We start from the raw sequence: 23,280 nt of genomic DNA on the forward strand, positions 1-23,280 counted from the left end.
GATCGAACGCAACCGTTTTGAACGAGCGCACCTTTTTTTTAACAACCAAAAAGTTTTGTTGTCTGTTGCGGAAGTACGGACGTTCCTCTTGTTGATAGCAGAGGAGCGTATCCAGCGAGAGCTTGATGGGGCGAGTCCTAGTGTTGGGTCGTTCTTGAACGATTCGTTCATTTTGAACGAATCTTTAATGTGACTCGGGAAGAACGAGTCGTCTCGGGGAGTGATTCGTTCAGTCGCGCATGCGCAACATCCTATAGGTTCTGTACTGGAATTAGTCAAGTAGTTCACCTGTTTCGAGTCTTCGGGTTTTTCGAGTCATTCGTTCATCACATGACAGCCCCATAAGTTTAACCAATGCAGTCTGAGCCGGAAAGAAAATTGATTAGTTCATCTCTGGAGTCTTTCGAATCATTCGTACCCCTTCGGTTGAAGGGTGGTCCCGAAAAATCTTCGTTTGAAGTGTGGTCCCGAAAAATTTTCGTTTGAAGGGCTATCTAGCCCTTCCCCTACCCCTACCCCTCCCCCTCCCCCTCCAACCAAAAGAGAATCGAGACACCCCTACCCCTTCACGTGAACGCGCGAAACAGAGACCGTAAATATGAACTCACGATTGAATGTAACATAAAACAAATGATTACTTTTCGTTAAAATCTTTATTAATGCCAAAAATACTTACATTTATGTGTCTTTTTGTTTGCTCGGGCAGCCATGTTGCAGCTGAAGCCGGTTTACGCTGAGATAATTCATTCCCCTTTGTTTGAAGTGTGGTCCCGAAAAATCTTCGTTTGAAGGGCTGTCTGTCCCTTCCCCTACCCCTACCCCTCCGACCAAAAGAGAATCAAGACACCCCTACCCCTTCACGTGAACACGCAAAACGGAGGGGTAGGGGAAAGTGGAAGGGCTAAGGGGTAGAATTGGGATTGGGCCTTAGTGCTCATCAATCTTGAAAACAGTTTTGATACCTAATATTTTTGTGGAAACTTGTGATACTTTTTTTTTCTTTTCATTTGCAATACTTTTTTCAGGATTCTTTGATGAATATGAAGTTCAAAAGAACAGCATTGATTTAGAAATAGAAATCTTTTATAACATTATAAATATTTTACTGTCACTTGATCAATGTAATGCGTCCTTGCTGAATAAAAGTATTAATTTCTTTAAAATCAAAATCTTACTGACCCAAGCAGTATGACCAGTGGTGCACATGTAAATTAATTATATATTTCTAATTTAAAACATTTGAAAATAGATAGAAGACAGCACAACAAAGCTTTCTTTCGCTTATTTTTAACTGTGGCTCAAGTGTACACACTCTCAGAAAAAAGTACAAAAGCTGTCACTGGGGTGGTACCCTTTCAAAAAGTACACATTTGTGCCTTATTTACTCCTAAAGGGTGCATACAAATACCTTAAAGGTACATATTACCTGAAGTGTACATTTTAGTACCTAAATGGTACCTTTCGAAAAAAAATAACGCCCCAGTGACAGTTTTTGTACCTTTTTTTTCTGAGAGTGTTCCATGGATGTCATTAAATGTCTAAATTTACACTTTTATTACCCTCATTAATTTAGACTCTAACACACATTATTATATGGTTTTTACAAGGAAAGTAGTTATAACTTTAATGCTCGCTGTGTTTTTCGTTCATTTCACAATATTAAGCCAGACTGAATGGCTAACACACACTCATGTGTAGACTGCAAGGTGTGGGGATATATGGTCGTTTCTATTTTTCAAATAACTGGCATCAGTTGCTATTGAATTCCCCAAAGATAGAGCATGGCCAGTCCATGTTTTTGTATCCAACCCAGAGCTTGAGTCAAGAGCCTTAAGCCTTTTGTTGTGGTAGCCAGTCACTCGTCCAACGCACGCCACATACATTTTTTCACATAAAGTTTTTTTCAGTACGTCCATGTCCCTCTCCAACAAACAGGATCTGGGCATATTGCTGAACATCCCACAGCATTTATCCCAAAACATCTCTCATAATAGAAAAGCACATTAATAATCCTGCAAACAGATCATAAATGTTCTTGGCTGAGGATGTTTTTTAGCAGTTGTAAACATATCTGGTGTTACAGCTCCTCGTTTTAAGGATAGCTGGATGTTTGATTGCAATATACATTACACATTTATGTGTAAATAATTAAGCTTTTGTTGAGTAATTCAGTCATAAAAGCATCTATAAAAATAAAAAAAGAAACTGCTGTAAATAGTTGATAAGCTCACATATGTTTTACTTCTTTATTATGCACAGATTTAAATCAAAGCCAATAAGTGTTATGGTACCAATATATTGTCAGTCCTTATGTGTAACCACATTGCTCTTTTTCCTGAAGGGGGAGAGTGGGTGAAACTGGATGGTTTTGCTGTCGAGCCTTTCAACAGAACCTCTCCAGGTAGGCCCAATACTTTCCCAGCCTATGATTGATGCACAACAATTTTATGAGGAGTATTGCCAAGCAGGTTCAAGATAAACATAAAGGAGTTATGAGAAAAAAGTTAAGAGAACACAATTTTATGTCAAATCCAACCTTCTTGGAATGCAATTTCTACTTCAAACTACTTCAAGTTCTTTAAAAAATATAGTTGTTTCTGTACATTAATGGCAAATGAGAGATTTCAGACGTGCAGGCTTATGGAAAACATCTACATTGTTACTCCCTTGAGAAGGTTTAAAGTTCGGACATGCGTTTGGATGCCAGAGACCTTCGATACCCCAAGTTCCTGGAAAGACAGTGGCAGTTTGTCAGCTGTGAATTTGTTAAATCAAAGCTTTTATTTCTCTTCTTTATGAATCCACTGAGCCCACTTGAAGCCAAACTCTGTACATGCAAGCCCTCCGAAGACAAGAAGGAATCCTAGATTTAAACCAAATGAAGACTTCTTTAGTTTCTTACAATCTCGAGTAAAAGAGACGAAAACCTATAAAATGGAGAATTCCACAGATTGAATTACATGTGATCAATGGTCCAGCATACACTGCAAGTTGTAAATAAAACAGATTATTCAGTTTTTCTACTTCAAAGTTTCATGTTTAATTCGATGTGTTACTTTGTAATTATTTGTGAAATTAACTAGCAGTTTCTGAGTGAAAATGTTCTCAAAGTAAATCCTACACCTACTGCACCTCTGACATAGACTACATAGATTTTGTTGCAAACATAAAATAGACAATACAGCTGAATGTTTGGTTTGGTAATGTATAAAAATATTTGGACACAGAAATACTGATTGTGGTCACTTCCTTAACATCTCCAGAAATGGCATTTCATTATTATTTTATTCCCTTGGTTTTCCCATAATGTTATCCAGTCCATGTTTGTTCTTTGCTATTGCTATTGTCATGATGTCACCATAGTGTTGCTCTAATTTTTCTCTGGCTTTGCCGCTGGGTTAACAAAAGACATATGCTTTATGCCATTTTGCTTGTAACCGTGATGTGGCAAGAATGTGGCAGGAAAAGCTTCATTTTGTTTCACAGCCACCATTGTTGTGCTATCATCGCTTTGTCATCACTTTAGCAGTGGAAATCAGTGGGACTAACCTTTAAGAGCAGGTTCACATGTAGCCCAGCTGAGTCCACACATGGACATGGTAACTCTGGTCTGGTTCCTGCAACCTGGAACTTGTTATCGCATCCGAAACCTCCCACAGAGAGAGAATTCATGGAGATAATTCGTACAATCAGTGAACAAATCAGACCCGAGGGGTGGGAAAAGAGAACGATGTGGCATCATGGATCCAAGACATGAACTTGGAAGATTGACACTGTAAAAACAACGAGAAAGGGAAGGAGTTAGAGAGGGGTGAGCTACTATGTTTCACCCCTGTTTCAAGGCCAGTGATATGTGAGCCTGCCTCAGCTGTGTTGGCTGGACTCTCTGAATGGGAAGTGGGAATAAGTGTCTGTTTGTGTGTACAAAGGAAAAGGAGTTGCTGTTACTATCATTTCAGTTCATTTTGAGACCTGACACTTCTTATTAACTTAAGTGTTAATAATTCTGGTAGAGCTTAAGCATTGAGTAAGTGATGCCAGAGCAATCATAGGACAGTCTTTAAGCGTGCACGCAAGGCATGCATTTAGCCAAAACCCTCACAAAAGACTGAGCTATAAAGGATATCAAGCGCTTTATAGAAGTTATAAAAGATTGACTCATTCCTCTCCTTCCTCCTTTTCTCCCTATTATTTTCATTCTTCAATCATCAAAATGATCTGACATTAGTGATGGGTGCTTTCAAAATACTGCTTCACGAAGTTTTGAAACATTTATTTTAACTGCTTTCAGGTCAGTTTTACAATGTAGGTTCATTTTTATTTCATTTAATTTTAATTAGTGCTGGGCAACGATTAATCGCGATTAATCGCATCCAAAATAAAAGTTTTTGTTTATATAATATATGTGTGTGTACTGTGTATATTTTATTATGTACTTATAAAGACACACACATACAGTATATATTTTGAACATATTTACATGTATATATTTACTTTACTTTACTTTCCTTTACTGTCCACAAGTGGAAATTTGACTTTGGCTTCACAACACATTATAACAAGACCAATACAATAAAAGACACTTACACAATAACTCTAAAAGGTAAGATAGAATAAAATACCATACAATACATTTAGATTAATATAATTTAGATTATATGTAAATATATTTAATATATAAACATAACATATTTTTCTTGAATATATACATGCATGTGTGTGTATTTATATATACATAATAAATATACACAGTACACACAGATATATTATGTACACAAAAACTTTTATTTTGGGTGCAATTAATAGTGATGAATAGTTGCCCAGCACTAATTTTAATATGTGTATAATACAAAAAGGAGAATGATATTTAAGTGCTTCTAATTGGCATATAGTTTGCCAAGCCCTGCATTTTACAGAATCGTGATTTTATTGGCATATACTTATTTGTAAATTGCATTTAATATATTAAACTTTCATCATAACATTTGCCATTGGTTTGTAAAAAGTGTCATCATACATGTTTGAGCATTTACACAGTTTTGATCAGCAGGTGCTGTTAGTCTGTGGTGTTTGGAGCGCTTCTAAACACTGAATCATTTTGCGAAGTAATTGGTTGAGTTGATTCAAAGTTTTAAAAAGCCTCCCTAGTATGAACAACGCACATTCATATTAAAGCTAGTGTGGGCAGTTTTTGCACTACTAGTGTCATCCTCCCCCAACTCAAACATCACAAACATCGCTCTTACGGGTCTATAAAAGCCAAGGCGTTTTGCCTGTCTCAACAGGCAAAAATAGACTACTTTCAAAAAAAGGTCCAACATATTAGGAATACGTAAAAAAAAGCGTAGCGTGCCCGTTGAGAAGAAACTTCGCAAGTTCATTGTATCGATTGATTACTGAACTTTTCAACGCCACACTGGTTGAACTGTCACAATCAACCTTTAAATTACGCACAGACCCTAATGAGGAAGTGTGACTACAACCGATCATCTGAGAATGATTAAACAAGAGAAAAAAGACAGACGGATGGAGAAAGAGTGGGACTGTTTTTCATTATTCTCTCAGGGATGTACGGCACACCAGTGGGAGAGAAGGAGAGATGCGCGTGAAGCAGTGTGTTGAAGGAAAGAGAGGAGGAAGACTGTCTGGCTGTCTCATTCGCCTGCCAAGTCCTGTCAGATGGGGGATTACAGTAAAGCAATAAGAGAGAGGAAGTGAGAGTGCACATGACTGTAAACTGTGTGGCCCTGTAACTGTACTTACTTTAGCAAATCTCCATGTGTCTTTGTTATTTGCCAATGTTTTTGTTTTATAAGAGATTGCAAACATGAGTCGTCCTCTGTGAAGTATAATGGGATTTAAAAGTATGAGGCCACTTGTGAAAATGCTTCTTCATTCTTTTTTTTAATTGAATACAACTTTTTTGCTTTACAAATGTTGTGCGCGTTGGTGTAAGCAAGGAAATTTTACCTTTTTTTACTAAAGGTGTTAACATTGTCAGCATCAAATTTGTGAATTTCTTCATATTTCATATATTACATGATTCAAAATTCTCAAACTTTGTTTCCGTGTTCAAATTCAATTTTGAATCCCAAACTTTCAGACTTTATGGAGCCCACTATGTTTGATAATGTAAAATAAACATTGTACAGTATTATCACAATGAAGTGATTTCTGATAAAGTCAAGAGAATTGTGGACAGATCTCGTTCTAAAGCACATTTAAAACAACAGATGCTGGTCCAAAGTGCTGTACAGCATAAAATTAAAATAACAGCAGATTATTAAACTCCAAAGCCAACATTATTTGCTCTGTCTTTCTTTCCTTAGGCAGGATGGTGTCTATAACTTCATCACAGATTAACCCGCGGCCCCCAACTCAGAGGACGGCACTAGGACAGCAGAGGGCCCCTCAGTCATCCTCAGGACCAGAACCCCCTCATCAAGTAGGACGCCTCCCTCTGCGACCCCAAAACAAACACAGAGTGGACCTCAGCCAGCACCAAGCAGACCAGCGTAATGCTAACAAGCACAAACTGGGTAAGCACAAAAGTCTGGATGTTTGAAGGCTAATAGGAATAGTGTATGCCTTTAAATCTAGGTTCAAATATTTGTGAATAGACCTCGAATTGCATGTCTTCAGTATGTCCCATAGCAGGTGATGTGTAATGATACGTGGCCATATCTGGTATCCCCCCTCTGTTCGTAGCGTCTGAGTCCGTCTATGTGGTATCACTGCAGGCACCCAGAGCCCAGGGGAGGAGTGCCCCCATCACCACGGCCACCATGAATAAAGTAACACCAGGTATATCACAGATCACAGTGATGCTAACCAGCACTCCATATTCAGTATTTTGACTCACTCAAACCTAATATTTATTCTTTGTCATCCTTTTCCATCAGAGCCGGAAGTTGTGGATGAAGTAGAGGACATCACAGTTAGAGTATTGTCTCCTCAGTCTGTCCTTATCACATGGGTTGATCCACTTGTTGAAAAGAAGAAGGAAATACCAGGGGGATCCAGGTAAAAATGAATTATATCATTTTTAAAATGGTGGACCAATTGGTATGTTGGCTGCATTATATATACTACTTTTCAAAAGGTTGGTAAGATAAGTCTCTTATGCTCAACAAGGCTGCATTTATTTGATCAAAAATACAGTAAAAAGAGGAATATTGTGAAATATTATTACAGTTTAAAATGAATGTTTTTTACATTTACGTTTAATATGTTTTAAAATTGCTGTGATGGCAAATCTGGATTTTTAACAGCCATTACTTCAGTCTACAGTGATCTTTCACACTTCACATGATCCTTAAAAATCATTCTAATATGCATATATGGTGCTCAAGAAACATTTCTTACTATCATCAATGTTAAAGCAGTTGTGCTGCTTAATGTTTTTGTGGAATCCATTTCAAAATCTTTTGAGGAATAGGAAGCTCAGAAGAGCAGCATTATTTGAAACGGAAATCTTTTGTAATGAATGAATTATGAATGTCTTTACTGTGTCTGTGTCATTACTGTGAATGACTTGAATGTGTCCTTTCTGAATAGTGACCCCAAACTTTGGAACGATAGTGTATATTTCAGCTTTAGAATCAATGTATGTGCAGGTATTACAGTGTGAAATACAGAGAGAAAGGAGAATCTGCTCGATGGGAATACAAGGACACCACTCAGAGACGTCTCATAATTGAAACGCTCTCTGCGGACAGCATGTACGAGTTCTCTATTTGTATCTCGCAAGGAGATCAGAAGGGAAAATGGAGTGCATCTGTGTTCCAGAGAACCCCTGAATCAGGTTTGTTTACGCTCTCTGATCTCTAACCCAGATGTTTTGCTTAGTTTGCATAGCTGAGCAGACAAATCCCGATAGTATATTTATTATTATAGATATAATTATCTGCAAACTAAAAAGGTCAATGTCAGATTAAAAAAATCGTATTATAATAGTATTATAACAGAACAGTGTTCAACATTACAAGATTATGATTAAAAAATTACTAGAAGTTTTATTTTCCGTGAATGTGGATTAAAAGATTTAAACAGCTGGTTATTTAGACTGAAGTGAATTTAATTACAATCTGCACTTTTATTGAATGTCTGAAAATACACTAGTTAATGAAGCAAAGGATAAACAAAAGGGTGTTTGTATTGTGTTGCACACCCATACAAATGCACAAAAACTCAAAACAATCTTGCCTTAGTTTTTGAAACCATGTATGCATGTTCTAACTGCCTATTTCAGAGTAATGTCACTGTTTACTGGCTGTTTGGAATTTTTGTTTGGAGTGATCGGAATGACCTCATTCCCATGGAAAACACAAACTGTCTGTTGTTCCCATCTGAAAAATCTCCAAGCAGAAAAAAAATAAGTTCAAGAGAATACACAGTGCTCCATGTTGTTTGTATAACAATTTGTTTGTCAGTCCTAGTTTTACTTTCTCCCACATTTGTCTATGCAGCTCCTTCTGGCCCTCCAGAAAATTTTCAAGTAAAACCACTTCGAGGAAAAGGTACTGCTGTCACAGCCACCTGGGATCCACCTGAGCAAACAAATGGGCGAATAAGAGGTAAGACCACAGGCTATCAATTCAGTAAGATCCATTTTGACCATAGGAAGAAATATTTGTATTTGTTTATTATGTAGTGCACCCAACATACTCTTGCCTTACTTATAGTTTTATCTGCATATTTAGCTGGGATAGGAGAAAGTATTTTATCACTGATAATATTTTATACTGATATCTGTCAGCTCTTTCTATGACTTTTGGAATATGCCCTACATAAAGAACAGAAAACGACTTTGGCATTTGGAGAGTAAAACATTACTAATTGTTGACCATATGTCTTCCCTGAAACCACTTATCTGTGTGCAGTGCCAAAATATATGGAATTGATAAACCTTCAGCATTACAGTTTCTCCAGCAGGCATGCAGAGCACCAGTCTGTCAAGCTAAACCTACACAAATGTACATGTGGAAAACACAAACTCTTCCCTGTTCATGCAAAAGGAACTTTTCCTTTTTAGTGTGTTATCCTTGGCCTAGATTTATTGGTCCAATCCTGGGTATTCCCAGTGTTCGTTGGAAAATATTCAGCTATGGTATCCAAATTAAATTGACCGTACTGATTGATTTGACATCTACTTCCAGAATACATCCTTTCCTATGCTCCTGCTATGAAACCGTTTGGCGCAAAGTCAATTACATACCGTGGCACCACCACCTCTGCTACCATAGATGGACTTACGCCAGGTGACCGCTATATCTTCAAAATCCGTGGAGTCAATAGAAAGGGCCAAGGACCACAGACTAAAGCCATTATTGTTGCAATGCCTGCATGTAAGTATTCCCAACAGATGTTTTCCTCAATAAACTTTAGCAGCTTTACAGAAATTTGGTTACGACTGGTATGTTAATTTTGTCTCTAGCCAGCTCTACTCACTTAAGGAACACAGACAGCCACAAGACAAGTCAAAGTGCCTCCAAGACATCTTCAAACAATGAATCAGACAATCAGGAGCCAGATGAGATGGAAGAGTTCGATACTCAGACCACAACTCAAACACCACCCACCAATAGACGAGGACGCCCTCTTTCTCAAACAAGGTCCTATCACAGCATCTTCTCCTCTGTGAGGGGTTCAGTCAGAAACGGAGGTTCTAGCTCAAGGTCAAACTCACATTCTTCATCCACTAATGCCAAAGATAGAGAAGAAGATACAAATGAGGAAGAGAAGCCAACAGACAGTCCAACAGAAGAGGAAATAAGAGCAAATGAGGCTACTGAGGACACAAAACCGGAGAGCAGTAATAATGCATCACCACAAACAGAGGAACATTCAAAACACCCACATGACACTAAAGAATCAAAACCCAATCAATCTGAATCTGTCCCTAGAACACCTGAGGCCAAACGTCCTTCTTGGACCCCGCGCACATCCTCAATTGTTGATATTAGCAGATTAAGAAGGCCTAATTCTCAATCAAGAATGCGGAGTGAAGATTCTTCAAGCTGGTCGCAAAACCAGGAGTCTGCAGCTACAAGAAAGGACCTAACAGCGGTCTCCTATCCTGAGGAAAAGAACTCATACAACCAGATAACTGTCACTGACAGGACGCCTTCAGTGATCTCACCTCAGGAAACCAGGCCTGAACCAGTGAAAGAATCAAAATCAGAATCATCCTCATCTATCTCTTCTCCAACTTACTCTTCCTCCTCCTCAGCATCAACTTCGTCATCTTCTTCTTCCACCTCATCTTCTTCGGGATCTTCTCCTTCATCCTCCTTACCATCATCAGCAGCAGCAGGTACAAGGAGGACTTCTTCCACGTCAGGTCGAGTCACAAATTCAGGATCTGGTGCCATGTACCCTAATGGAAGAAGAGTTGGAATTTCAACTAGAGCTCAGAGACTTCAAACAGGAAAGCACAAACCTAATTCATCATCATCATCTGCTTCTTCACAATCAACACTGCCAACAGGAACCAGGACAAACAGTCACGATACAACAGAGGTGCATGATACCAACCACAAGAACAAGGAGCTAGATGACACAAAGGGTGAACAACCAACTGAAGAAACCAAAAAAACCCATTCTGATACAACTAAAGAGGAACACCCAGCACAGAAGGAAGATTATGATAACAAAGAAGAGAAAAGCAATAGTTATGGTTCCACTTCCAATTCTTCTTCAAGGACTAACTCTTTTACAACAGGAAGAAGTTCACCCCTTTCATTACCAAACCGAAATTCTAGGATAGTTACAGGGAGTCGCAGACAAGACGAGAGAAAACCGTGGAGTAGGACTGCCTCATCTATAGGTGCAGGAAGGCCAATTATTAAAGGATTTCCTTCTCGTTCTACTGCTGTGAGCTCTCGAGATACTAGTGATAAAACTTCACCCACAACATACCCTTCAAAGCATGAGGTTAATCCTGTCTCAAATAAACCTAGTGTGCTAAATAAAGACACAAATGCTCCAATAAGTTCCAACAATCCCGGTAATAATGAAGATGTAAAAATTAGCAATGATCATGAAGATGATTATCTTTACGAGGGAAGCAGAGAGACCTTGGAGAGGCAAAGCAAAGACGCCACTTCAACTGCTGCACCTAAAACCACAACAACAACAACAACAACTGTGAGCGAACCTCACAGACCTGCCCAGAACGTTGAAAATGAAAGTACCAGTAGCAGTTCAAAGTCACTTCCTTCAGTTGCCCAAAGAGTCCCTATTTTGGCTTCTAATGGTCGGGTCCGCTCTCCTGTGGTAGCAAGCCGTCTGAAAAGTTCGCGGTTCCCTAGTAGGGTGTATCCAGTACAGCACAGAAGAATGGGCTCTGTTTCCACATCAGGCTCTTCATCATCTTCACCACACTCCTCTTCAGCATCATCATCTGCCTTCTCTCAAAACAGTCCAGCAGAATCACCACTTATCTCAAATCCAGACACAGCTGACAGGAGTAATACTAATGTTAGGCTCACCCCAAGTTCAGTTTCTCGCTCTTCCCATGGGCTGTCTGCTGGTGAAAGCTCTAGTGGGAATATATCTCCTGAGTCTCGAAATCCAGTGATGGGATCGAGGCTGCGGTCCATTTCAAAGGAAAACACTCCAGCCAGTGGCTACAAACCTAGTTATGAAAAAGGTAAACATTGTGATGTCTGCAAGGATGTGCATGCTGTACATACAACAATTTCATTGTGTGCATAAGTACATTTTTACTCATTTCTCTAATTACATGTTCAGGCAAAAACGGACAGCCGAATCTCACAGCTGCAAATGGCAAAGCATCCTCGACATCTGATGAAAATTCGAAACCAAACGGAGTCCGACATATCACAGGTCCTGATGGAACAAAATGGGTGTGTTTATTTGCAGTGTTAATTATTGCTAAATTTGGCAGACCCGAATGTCCCTAAATCCATTAAGATGTTTTATAAATGATATTCGTTTATTTACTACAGGCAAACTATTTTATACACTTCTTTTCTTGTTCTAATGTTTAAATTACGAAAGATAAAGTGAACTTTTTACCCATAGCAGGTTTGTAGCACTGATAGTGACCCTCTGATTTCATCAATGACTTTCATTTTGTTAAACATAAATGATAGAATGTAAGTTAAGATACTGTGATCACAATATCCATATCTATGGCTTCTGTTATGTCTGTTGTCTGGATACATTAATAAATCAGACAGTACTGCAGTCCAAACTGAATTATCTTTAAAGTAAGCAAAGACAGTGATGTGAACAGTTTTGTCTCTCTAGGCATGGAAACTCCACAGGCAAACCTTAGGGACACTTATTCAAGCAAGACTGTTTGACTGTTGTCTTTCTTTGTTTTGAAAGAAAGATTCTTCTTCTTTATAAAGTTTCATTCACTCTTTTAGATAGTAGATCTGGATAAGGGTGTCCTAATGAATGAAAATGGAAGAGTTCTTCAGGATTCAAGAGGAAGACCCAGAAAAGTTGTCCTTGGAGAGGATGGCAAGACTATTTTTGGTGAGTGGCTTACAATTTTAACTGACAGTAATAGAAATACAGAAAGAAGAAGCCTGTTTTAAACTGGCTTTTATCTGTGTTTGCTATATTAGATGACCAGGGTAGCCCACTGGTAAACCAGGAAGGATTAGCATTATTTGGTCATGGAAGAGACAGTCGGCCTGTGATTAATCCAAGTGACAAGTACCTTACTGTGGGAGGAAAACCCATCGTGGGCTTGGACCGTCCTAAACCAAGGACTACAACCACTACAACCACGACTACAACAACCACTACAACCACAACTACAACAACACCAGAACCTACAACAACAGAAATGGTAACAGAAACATTGGAGCAGTCAACATTAGCTGCTGAGCCTACATGTCCTCCTGGACTTTATTCTCGACTGGACAAGAATGGTTTCCCAATATTGGATGCTGATGGAATACTTAACTGCTACTCCGAAGGTGAGATGAACTCTTTGCAGCCATACTAATCTCTAAGAATTAAGTAATATGATGTAGATTTAGTAATGTGTGTCGAAGCAAAAGTGATGGAAAAGATACTCTTAAATTGGGACAGAAAAGTGTTTGGCCCAGTTGGCTCTTGTATAACAAGCCTTGTCACAGGAATGTAGTTAGTACCCACAAGACCTGATCCTCTGTCATTTAGAATCAGTATTCCAAGATAATGTTAGTTAGGATGTACACAGTAAACCTCAAAGGATATCCCCCTGTTATGCCTGAATAACCTCTGCTATGATTTGAATCTGCCTGTCAACAGCATGCTTTTTTTGGAGAAACAGTCAATGATTTTCTAGACAAAAACACCAAATAACAGGTGAGATGTGCAACCACATTAAGGCCCACTTACACTAAGTGAACCTCTCAGTGTTAATCCTAAAGCTGATGTGTGTAATTATTTCAGTGATCAAATATTTTCTCCTATCCCAACTTAATATGTGGAGAAAATTGTAAGACATGTGTAGGTTGATTTTCTTGGTGCGTTTGTTTGAGCATCCTGACTAGCACAACATAGCAACATTATCCCAACCAGTGGCATAATGTTAGCAAAGGATTATGTCTGATTATTGTCTGACTAGTACAAAAAATTCTGTTGAACTATTTTTGCATTTCTGTTTGGTGACGCTAGTGGCAGAATTTTCACATCTGAATGTAACAAATTATTGGGGAATGGGTTTTGGTTCTATTCATCAGTTGTTGATTGGATTTTGAGTAGTACTGTCAAACGATTAATCGTGATTAATCGCATCCAAAATAAACGTTTTTGTTTACGTAATATATGTGTGTGTACTGTGTATATTTATTATGTATACAGTGGGTACGGAAAGTATTCAGACCCCCTTAAATTTTTCACTCTTTGTTATATTGCAGCCATTTGCTAAAATCATTTAAGTTAATTTTTTTTCCTCATTAATGTACACACAGCACCCCATATTGACAGAAAAACACAGAATTGTTGACATTTTTGCAGATTTATTAAAAAAGAAAAACTGAAATATCACATGGTCCTAAGTATTCAGACCCTTTGCTGTGACACTCATATATTTAACTCAGACAGACAGTACACACATATGCTATGTAAACAAAAACTTTTATTTTGGATGCGATTAATCGTGATATATAAAATATATAAAAATGTATATATGTGAAGTGAATTCCTAATTCTTAAAGGTAATGCTACATTTCTATCTGATTGTGGGTCAAATATTAAGCTAATTGTTGATGTAGATTTGTTGAGTGCCACAGTCCAAATGAAATTGAGCCAAAATCGATGATTTATTTGTACCACTTGAGAACAGGATTCCTCTGGCTTCCACCTTCCCTAAGAAAACAGTTCTGAGATGAGTTATGGTTATGGTCAACATGGCATCTGATGATGCTGTTATTAATGAAGATGGTATTGGCTGATTGCTTTGTTTACTGGCTGCCAAGCTACGAGCAGCTTATTTTTACTTTTGCTTTTCGTATGGCCATTTGTACTCCATTTCGCTATTAATCTATTAAACCTTATAGATGCCATTTGTTTGCTGTTGTTCAAGGAGGTACATTCCTGCTTTTTATTCTTATTTTTTTCATACTAAGTGCCTTTATAGGTTGCAAAGTGAAGAGCTGTATGATTCAGTGTGCACAAACTTGGATGACCTTTCTGGAATAATAACTAGACCTTGTTGTATAATCATTTGTTATGTAATTCTGCTGGTTTGTTGAACACGGGACAGCTAATGTGGCCAAGCTGCATTTAGGGACAAGCCTGTTTGCATACAGTTTTAATAATTACTTGGTTTGTCCCAATAGTAATTTCCTTGTGACAGGAATCTTGGGCAAGAGTATATTAACCATAAAGAAAAGTTTGGTCACATTCTCACTACTATAACAGAGCAATAGCATTAACTTTTAAAAACAATGCTGCATGTACAGTGGACCTAAAAAGTAACTGGGCAGTTTTGGTCACTTAAACCCCACTTCTTTGAAATAAATGCCACTTGGCTTCATATTTTCATATTTATATAATACAAAGGAGTTCATACATTTTTAAATGTGACATGAGTGTCCAAACACTCTTTGGGCCACTGTGAGGTGGGATACAGCATCCTGTGGACTTTTATTCTTCCTGTTTTTGATTACTACTCTATCTTACAGATGGGCTTTTTGAGGAGACTACCACAACCCCAGTCCCACTTCCTACCACAACACTAGCTCACACAACAGAGACTCCTACAACACAGCCTCCAACACCTGAGACACGGCCTTTGAACAACACTCCTTCTTCTGAGTTTGATGTGACTGGAAAGAAACGGTTCACAGGTAATACGTTTGGTTTACTACATATTACAACAGTTAATACTCTGGTATAAAATACCATATTCTCTGTTCCTGCTGGTTCCAAACTCAGCAATACCATGCTGAGATTGAATCTCTCAGGAAACACAACTGGCCGCTGACAGTTAATTTCTTTCCAATCACCTCAGCATTTCCTGTAGATGTGAGGCACTTGAGAGTTGAATGGTGAATGTGAAGGAAATTTATCTGGTCTACAAGTGCAGCTCATTCCCTTGGTGATGCTTGTAAGCAGCAAATAAAATAGTGCATACAGCTGACCTTAGCTAGGATTTATATGCAAATACTTCTTGTCCCTAGGTAGTTGAATGATCTTCCAAACTCCACACAATCAGCTCAATCAGAGTTAACCAAAATTTTTCTCTTCTCTTCTGTAAGAACTTGAATCTCTACCTCCTAACCAAAATGTTTACAAAGGCTCTAAAATTGCTTGTTCCTTAAGTGTAATCAATTGTGTTTATATGCCTTTTTACACCTGGCCTTCACATGCATTTTCAGTCGGCTCACGTTTGAATTGCCGGATATTAATACACCCAAAACACAGTTTGATCGGATTGTGATCGGACCTCTGAAATTACATTCGCAGGTGTCTGGGACAGATTTTGACCACATTTAATTTAGATGTAAATACAAACATGTTTTCATTATCCACATTCAGCTACGCAAGTAATAAATGATATTGTGCTGTAAATAAACATGTCACTTTGACAGACTGAGTCATTCAAGTCCTATGTTGCTTTTTTTTTGCAAGTCCTAAAGTTCTTTTAATTATGCTGCTCTCACAGTGTGAAAAAAAGACAAAAGACACCACACTCTTGCGTTTTTCTCACCTGATTCAAATGATTTTATTGTATTAGACTTGGAATCTAATTTCTCGCCAAAGAGAGCACTTTGCAACCTTTTTCTCCCCATTTATTCACTTCTAGCCCCATTAACATCCTTTACTAGGGTGTTTGCAAAGAAATTTTGAATGATCCAGTTTTGAATTGTGCAATCCAGTTACACTGAAAATGCATGGGAATAAAGGTGTTAATGCAATCAGGCTAAAATATCCAGATATGACACAAATTTTGATGTCAGGTGTAAAAGGGGCCCATTTTTACATAATATTTGACTTGGATGAAAGTGTCTGTTAAATAAAAAAAAACTTTTATGGGATGTAACATCCAGAATAGTTACAAAAATTAAGCCGTAATAAGAAGTTACTAGTAAATTTGTAAACTATATTATTGATGAGTTTGAGGTCTGTAAGATTTTTTTGAAAGAAATCTTACGCTGATCAAGGTTACATATATTTGATCAAAAATACAGTAAAAACAGTAATATATTATGAAATAATATTATATTATAGTTATATTATATAATTTAATTGCTGTTTTTATATATTTTAGAATGTGATTTATTTTGTGATGGTAAAGCTGATTTTTCATCAGCCATTACTCCAGTCTTCAGTGTCACATGATTCTTAAAGGCGTCATATGATGTTGCTAAAAATAACATTATTTTGTGTATTTGTTGTAATGAAATGTGTTTATGTGGTTTAAGGTTCAAAAAACACATTATTTTCCACATACTGTACATTATTGTTTCTCCTCTATGCCCTGCCTTTCTGAAACACGTCGATTTTTACAAAGCTCATCGGTCTGAAAAGCGAGGTGTGCTCTGATTGGCCAGCTATCCAGTGCGTTGTGATTGATCAAGCGTGTGACGGAAATGTTACGCCCCTTACCATACTTTCTAGTTGTGTCCTCTTTTGGAAGGGCAAACAAAGTAGTTTTGCTTTCACAATGAAACACACGGCGGCTAGAGTGAGCGGCGGCTGGCGGCCTAGAGTGAGCGGAGGCCGGTGGGCTTGAGTGAGCGGAGGCGGGCGGCCTTGAGAACGGCATTGCCGGCAGATTCGACGAAGGAGCGTCTGGCGGGCTTGCGGCAACCACATGTGACGACCCCGGCCTAAAGTTATGCCTTCTTTCTTTGCGTGAACATTTGGGCGGCGTTATGCAAATCTTCCCACATCGTGATGTAGACATGTGGGGGCGTGTTAGAACGAGCCGTTTTAGGTAGGCGTGGTTGACTCTTTTATAAAGAATATCTCTTTGGATTTGAGACTTTAGTCTTTGCAACTTTACAGATCTTCTTTATGCACCAAGAGCTTGTAACACTCCAAAGAGAAAGGAAAAATTGAAATCGCATTATATGACCCCTTTAAGAAATCATTCTAATATGCTTATTTGGTGCGCATTTCTTTTTATCAATGTTGAAAACAGTTGCTTTTCAGGATTCTTTGATCAATACAAAATCGAAAGAACAGCATTTATTTGAAATATAAATATTTTGTAATATCAGTCACTTTTGATCAATTTAATGCATCCTTGCTGAATAAAAGTATTAATTGCTTTCAAATAAAAAAATCGTACTGACAGCTGTATATTGAGAGCAAACAGGGGGATGAGAGAAAGAAAAAAATATGACTTTAACCTTTAGCCCCTCTATTTGGATCATGTTATTCTAAGTTTACTTTCTACTACTAGGTCTCTCCCCTATGGCCAGAGTGTAACTAACCTTGTCAACCCTCAGGTCCGCATCTAATACTACATACCATGTGCTGGTAGAGGCTATTTTAGAGTCCATTGACTTGAGGGGCTCCGAGGGTTCTTTCATGTGGGTAGCTTCTGTAGGAAATATTTGAGAATGCCTGAGTGAAGGCATTTAGACTCAGCTCTATAAATTATGGCTGAATGTCTGTGGGTTTGGGCTACCTTCCCGAATTCTTCAAGACTCAGTATGTGTGTTAGGATAAAGGTGTGTGCCTGAATGAGAAAAATAAAAAAAAAACTAGTTTTATTTGTGATTGCTATTAGGATGCTATTCCAACCAATTCCCAAATAGTGCAATTGTATTCCACTCAGCAGTGGATTAGTGCAATCATGATGTGACCCTATGCAACCAATGTTACCTGACTCTAGTCAAGCTTTTTCAGGTTCAGCATGAATTCGTTTACCAAGACTGACTATAATAGCCTTTGAACATTAGGTTCAGCAGACTCCATCTTTCCAAACTTAAATCCCCACAAGCTATAGGCTACACCTAGCTATGGAACATTGTTTCAGGTCCAGTTTGCATGCAGAGACATGTGCCAGATGAGTTTCAGAAATGGTTATGCTGAGCTGGAGCTTTGGCTAGTCAGCTGGCAAATTTAGTTCTGCCCCTCATTGACTCTTTACAGTACTGCACTTGCAGTAGATACGTTCACATTGCTATAGTTATAAGTACCTGCTAAGCTCATCTACCACAGCTCGGCACAAGTCCGGTCTGGTGTCCAATAGAGGCATGTGACAAAAGCATAATGGACTTGGAGACCCAGCTTTTCTACTTTCTTTGCTCTCTCTTTCTTTCCCTTCTTTTCTAAGTTTAGTAGGTTTTTGTTACATAAGCTTTTAATCTACAGACAAACTGATTTCATATTAGCAATACACTGTTAATAATTATTATGCTATTAATTTCACAAGTTCATTTAAAAAAGTGATACAATAAAAAAAAATTATAATTAATCATGACATGTCCAAATATCTGTACACAAATATTGTAAAACGATTGTATTTTTAAAAATTGTGTTTTATTGATTTCTAATGCCGCTTTTTCTAATGTCTATTTAGCCGTTTTTTCTGCAACAATAATGTCTTTCAATTACAATTATTTTAGTATTTTCTTAGCAAATATTGGTGTTTATATATTGATCTGAAATATTAGCATGGTATTAAATTAATCATTTGAATAATAAATAGTCATATGTAATTAATTTGAAATGTCGACTTGACTGATAGCCCTAAACCTGCTTAAACACAGTGCACACAAGTGTTGAGACTCAGGTATCACTGATTAAGTTGTTGCATTTCTCAAATGCATATCTTATGACAAAACAGGGGTCATCGTGGCCTAGGTTTTGTTTTTTGATCATTAGCCAGCAATCCAAGAGCTCCTACTGTTTCATGGCTCCTCTAATGTGCTTGTCTTGGCAGAAATGTGACATCAACTGCTCTGGCTAGATACATAAGAAAACAGCAGAAGGATGAGAAAAATATTATGAGCCAACTCCTCATTGTTTATGAGGGAGGCCCTCAATGGTCCCTAGGTTGGTGATTGTAATGTATTTATATTGCAGTATTAGAAAATGGTTATGCCGCCCAGCAGAGCTATGCGAGGAAATAGAGATAACAGCACCATTTAGACCAGTGGAGCCAGAAGCACCGCTGAGCTTTTCAAATACAAAAGTATGATTATTGAAAGAACCGAGGAACTAAGCTGTGACTGTATAGAAATACTGCATGTTCCAGGCTGTGGCTACAGCATTTGGCCTCATAATGCTGATATTTGTACTAATGGGTACAAGAGGAGGCATTTGAAGTCCTAGTAAAATTGAGTTGAGGAAGCAGTCATACATTAAAATAATGAGGCAAGCGTCTATGATTAAGGAGAAGCACTTAAAAGAAGTCAACATCACCAAAACAAGCGTCATACCCATAACACAGCTCTTTGGTAAAATGTCTCATCCTCAATGCATGGAGAGATAAATCCTGACACTCCAGATTTTGGGCTGCACAACAGGCACATACTTACACATATGCAAGCCATTTAAACAGAGAAACATGTCAAGAAAGAAGCCCTAAATAAAACACCATGAGCTAAATGTGCTGATATCAGCTGAGAGCGGCTTCCTTCTGGCCCAAACCTCAGACGTCTCCTTAAATATTTATGGCTTTAATATGCTCGGGTGTTCTCTGCTCTCCAGATCCACCAACAAGTCCACTATATTTCAAAGCATCTCTGTTGTGTTTGCTCCCACCTTGCCGTACGACTCTCTCTGTAGGTGTCAATGCAGTAGCTGTAGTGCTTGCTGTGTGTATGAGAAGTACATAGAAGCTGTGTCTTGAAGCTTATTCTTATGCATTGTTCAGTTTTTCTCCCCATCACACTGTATTGTGGCTTTTGGTTTAACACCCGTAACGAGTGCAGCTTGTATGTGTGTTTGAGTCTCCGCGGAGGCACATGCACAGAAGTGTGTTTTTTGTTCTGTATCAGAGTCAACATCACATGGGGCTTTTGATTAGCTCCAGGTGTGAATCTTGTGGCCCAATCGGACGAGGGGTTCTGGAAGTGTTCACAGCTACGGATCCAGCTGGCACTGTGTGGGACGACAGAAATAACAAAATTTCATTGAGCCAACAGGAAAAAGTCTACAGCAAAATATCAACAATGATAGCTTTTATTGTCTGTAACCACGAGCAAGAGTAAATTGGATTCATTCTTAAACTAGGACAACAAACTAATGCAAACAACACAACAGAAATGTAATGCTTACTAAACGGAACTTCTAGCACCATGTTATTTGTTGTCAGTTTGCACAAATATCAGTGGATGTTTTTTTTTTTATTTTTGTATTACTAGTTGCAGCAATTAAAACTGAAATTGAAAGCCAGTCTTTCACTACACTAAAGTTTTTCTCTGCAAGGATGCATTAAATTGGTCAAAAGTGACAGTAAATACATTTATGTTGTTACAAATTTCAAATAAATTGTTCTTTTGAACTTTTTATTCATCAAAGAATCAGGGAAAAATGACTGTATCATGCTTTCCACAAGAAATATTACACAGCACAAATGTTTTCAACACTGATAATAAGAAATGATTTATGAAAAAACAAATATCATGTGACACTTGGCTGCTGAAAATTCAGCTTTGCCATCACAGAAATAAGTTATATTTTAAAACATATTAAAATACAAAATAATATTGCAATATTACTATTTAAATATTCAATATTACAATATTATTATTTCACAATATTGCTGTTTTTACTTTATTTTTGATCAAATAAATGCAGCCTTTAAAAACAAACAAACAAAAACATTTGAACAGTAGTGTATACATAATACAGTCCAAAGTCTGAGAGCACATTGAAAAAAGATTTTATGTATACCTAAATTAATTAATTATTTATAATTATAATAATTATAAATTAATGATTTACCTAAATTAATTAATTTCATTATTTTTTATTTTGAAAAGTTTAAAACAAAAGTTATGATGCAAAATTAAGAATAAATATGTATAATTCTGCACTATTTCTATTTGATCATGTGACTTTTTACAGATGTTCAGATCAGGTTTCACACAAATTTGTGAAATACAATCAGCTCAAGTGTTGCTGCCAAAAAAGCAATTGGGGGACAAACAAGGCATTATGAAATTAATGTTATAAGATCAGTTCAGATCATCACTCAAATTGTTAATTTGCTTATAAACTGTAATAAAACATTTTATATTAAAGTAGCAACATTGCAGTTGCCTTAACGTATTTCCTAAATGTACATATTTTCCCTTTCTCTGCTTTTCCTCAGCTCCATATGTAAACTACATCCGTAAGGACCCTGGAGCTCCCTGCTCCCTGACCGAGGCTCTGGAGTACCTTCAAGTGGATGTCTTAGCAGACTTGATGGAGAAGGAACAACAATCAATCAATCAAAAGCAGCCACCCAAAAACAAGCCCCATAATGTCACTGTGGTTGCTATGGAGGGCTGTCACTCCTTTGTGATTTTGGACTGGGCACTTCCACTGAAAGATGACATGGTGTCTGGTGAGTGTGTGTAGCAGTTCCTTTTTTATTATTTAAAAAAAAATGCTTTTGCAATTGCAGAACTGTGAAAAAATGACTTCTGGTTGTCTGTAAGTTTCACCACAATGTTTGCTAGATGTAATATACAAATTTACAAGCTTTCTTTTGCAACTTATATCATTTGGAGATCGGACTTAGGCTTACGGTTAAAGTCAAGATCCCAGTTGAAAAAATGACTTTGTTAAATTGAACAAGTCCTGCGTTATTTATGACTTGATTTATGCTCGAGATGAGTGGTTTTATTTTCCATGGACTGCATTTCAGCTGCTTTTTCCAACATACCAAATGTGCAGCGATTTCTTAGAATGCATCAAATAGATGTGAAAAACACTCAATCCAGTTTATGGTTAATCTTATAATGTTCTGTTCCCTATCTGCAATGTGTAAATCTCATAAAGCAAGTTAATCATGCATGGGCCTGTTTGATAGCAACACTGAAAAAGATTTATAGCACCAAATACTGATAGAGAAAAGGCGCATCATACATTTCAACATGAATTTAGTGATTTGAAAATTGAGAAAGACTGCTATGCAATTAGCTAATTAACTGCATGCTTTCCTCGTTTGGTAATAGCATGACGTTAAAGGGATAGTTCACCCAACAATGAAAATTCTGTTGTTCGTGTCATTCCAAACCATTCATGAATTTTTCTTCTGTGGAACATAAAAGAAGATATTTTGAGAAAGGTTTTGTCATCCATATATTGGAAATCAGTGGTCACCCAACATTCTTCAGAACATCTTGTTTTGTGTTCCACAGAAGAAAGAAATGAATAAAATGAGGGTGAGTACATCATGACAGATCTATCCACTTAAGTGTGCAGGCATACAGCGCTGTCATTTGTGAATTGGCACATTCCATAATATATCTCACTTTAATAGAAAGCTGTGTTTACTGTAAAATCAATAAAGCTGGCTTAATTTCGTAATTTTGTTTGTATTGTTTTGAAATAAGATGGAGGATAGTGCGCTGAAATACCTTATTCTGAAGTACCCCAACTGTCTTACATGCCGCCTGGTTTCCATTTAATGTGCATTACAAAACACAAAACTATATGTAACACTTCTCTAATATATTGACCCTGACAGTTTCATCCTGATTCACACAAACAGGGAGGCAATTCCCACAGCCACTGTTAGTGTCATGATATGATGTGTGCGGAGGTTTAAATGCGGGGGATTCCCTGCCAACTGACAACCGATAACCGATGCTTAGATGAATGGAGCAACTTTTTTAACGCATGAAAAATAAC

At 37.6% G+C, this 23,280-nt stretch overlaps 1 protein-coding gene across 1 annotated transcript in view; it reads left to right on the plus strand.

The window, feature by feature from the left end:
• The window catches only part of LOC107693219 (fibronectin type III domain-containing protein 1-like), a 35,358-nt gene that overhangs the window by 6,353 nt on the left and 5,725 nt on the right, over positions 1 to 23,280 (plus strand). The window contains exons 4-16 of the mRNA XM_016492511.1: positions 2,342 to 2,401; positions 6,330 to 6,539; positions 6,709 to 6,804; positions 6,903 to 7,023; positions 7,617 to 7,804; positions 8,469 to 8,576; positions 9,159 to 9,347; positions 9,437 to 11,653; positions 11,755 to 11,870; positions 12,399 to 12,510; positions 12,603 to 12,959; positions 15,156 to 15,320; positions 21,752 to 21,988. Of these exons, the coding sequence (XP_016347997.1) occupies positions 2,342 to 2,401; positions 6,330 to 6,539; positions 6,709 to 6,804; positions 6,903 to 7,023; positions 7,617 to 7,804; positions 8,469 to 8,576; positions 9,159 to 9,347; positions 9,437 to 11,653; positions 11,755 to 11,870; positions 12,399 to 12,510; positions 12,603 to 12,959; positions 15,156 to 15,320; positions 21,752 to 21,988 (4,176 nt within the window). The remainder of the gene's footprint in view (positions 1 to 2,341; positions 2,402 to 6,329; positions 6,540 to 6,708; positions 6,805 to 6,902; positions 7,024 to 7,616; positions 7,805 to 8,468; positions 8,577 to 9,158; positions 9,348 to 9,436; positions 11,654 to 11,754; positions 11,871 to 12,398; positions 12,511 to 12,602; positions 12,960 to 15,155; positions 15,321 to 21,751; positions 21,989 to 23,280) is intronic.

This window comes from Sinocyclocheilus anshuiensis, unplaced genomic scaffold, assembly GCF_001515605.1.
Source record: "Sinocyclocheilus anshuiensis isolate Anshui unplaced genomic scaffold, SAMN03320099.WGS_v1.1 scaffold810, whole genome shotgun sequence".
NCBI classification, from domain to species: Eukaryota; Metazoa; Chordata; class Actinopteri; order Cypriniformes; family Cyprinidae; genus Sinocyclocheilus; species Sinocyclocheilus anshuiensis.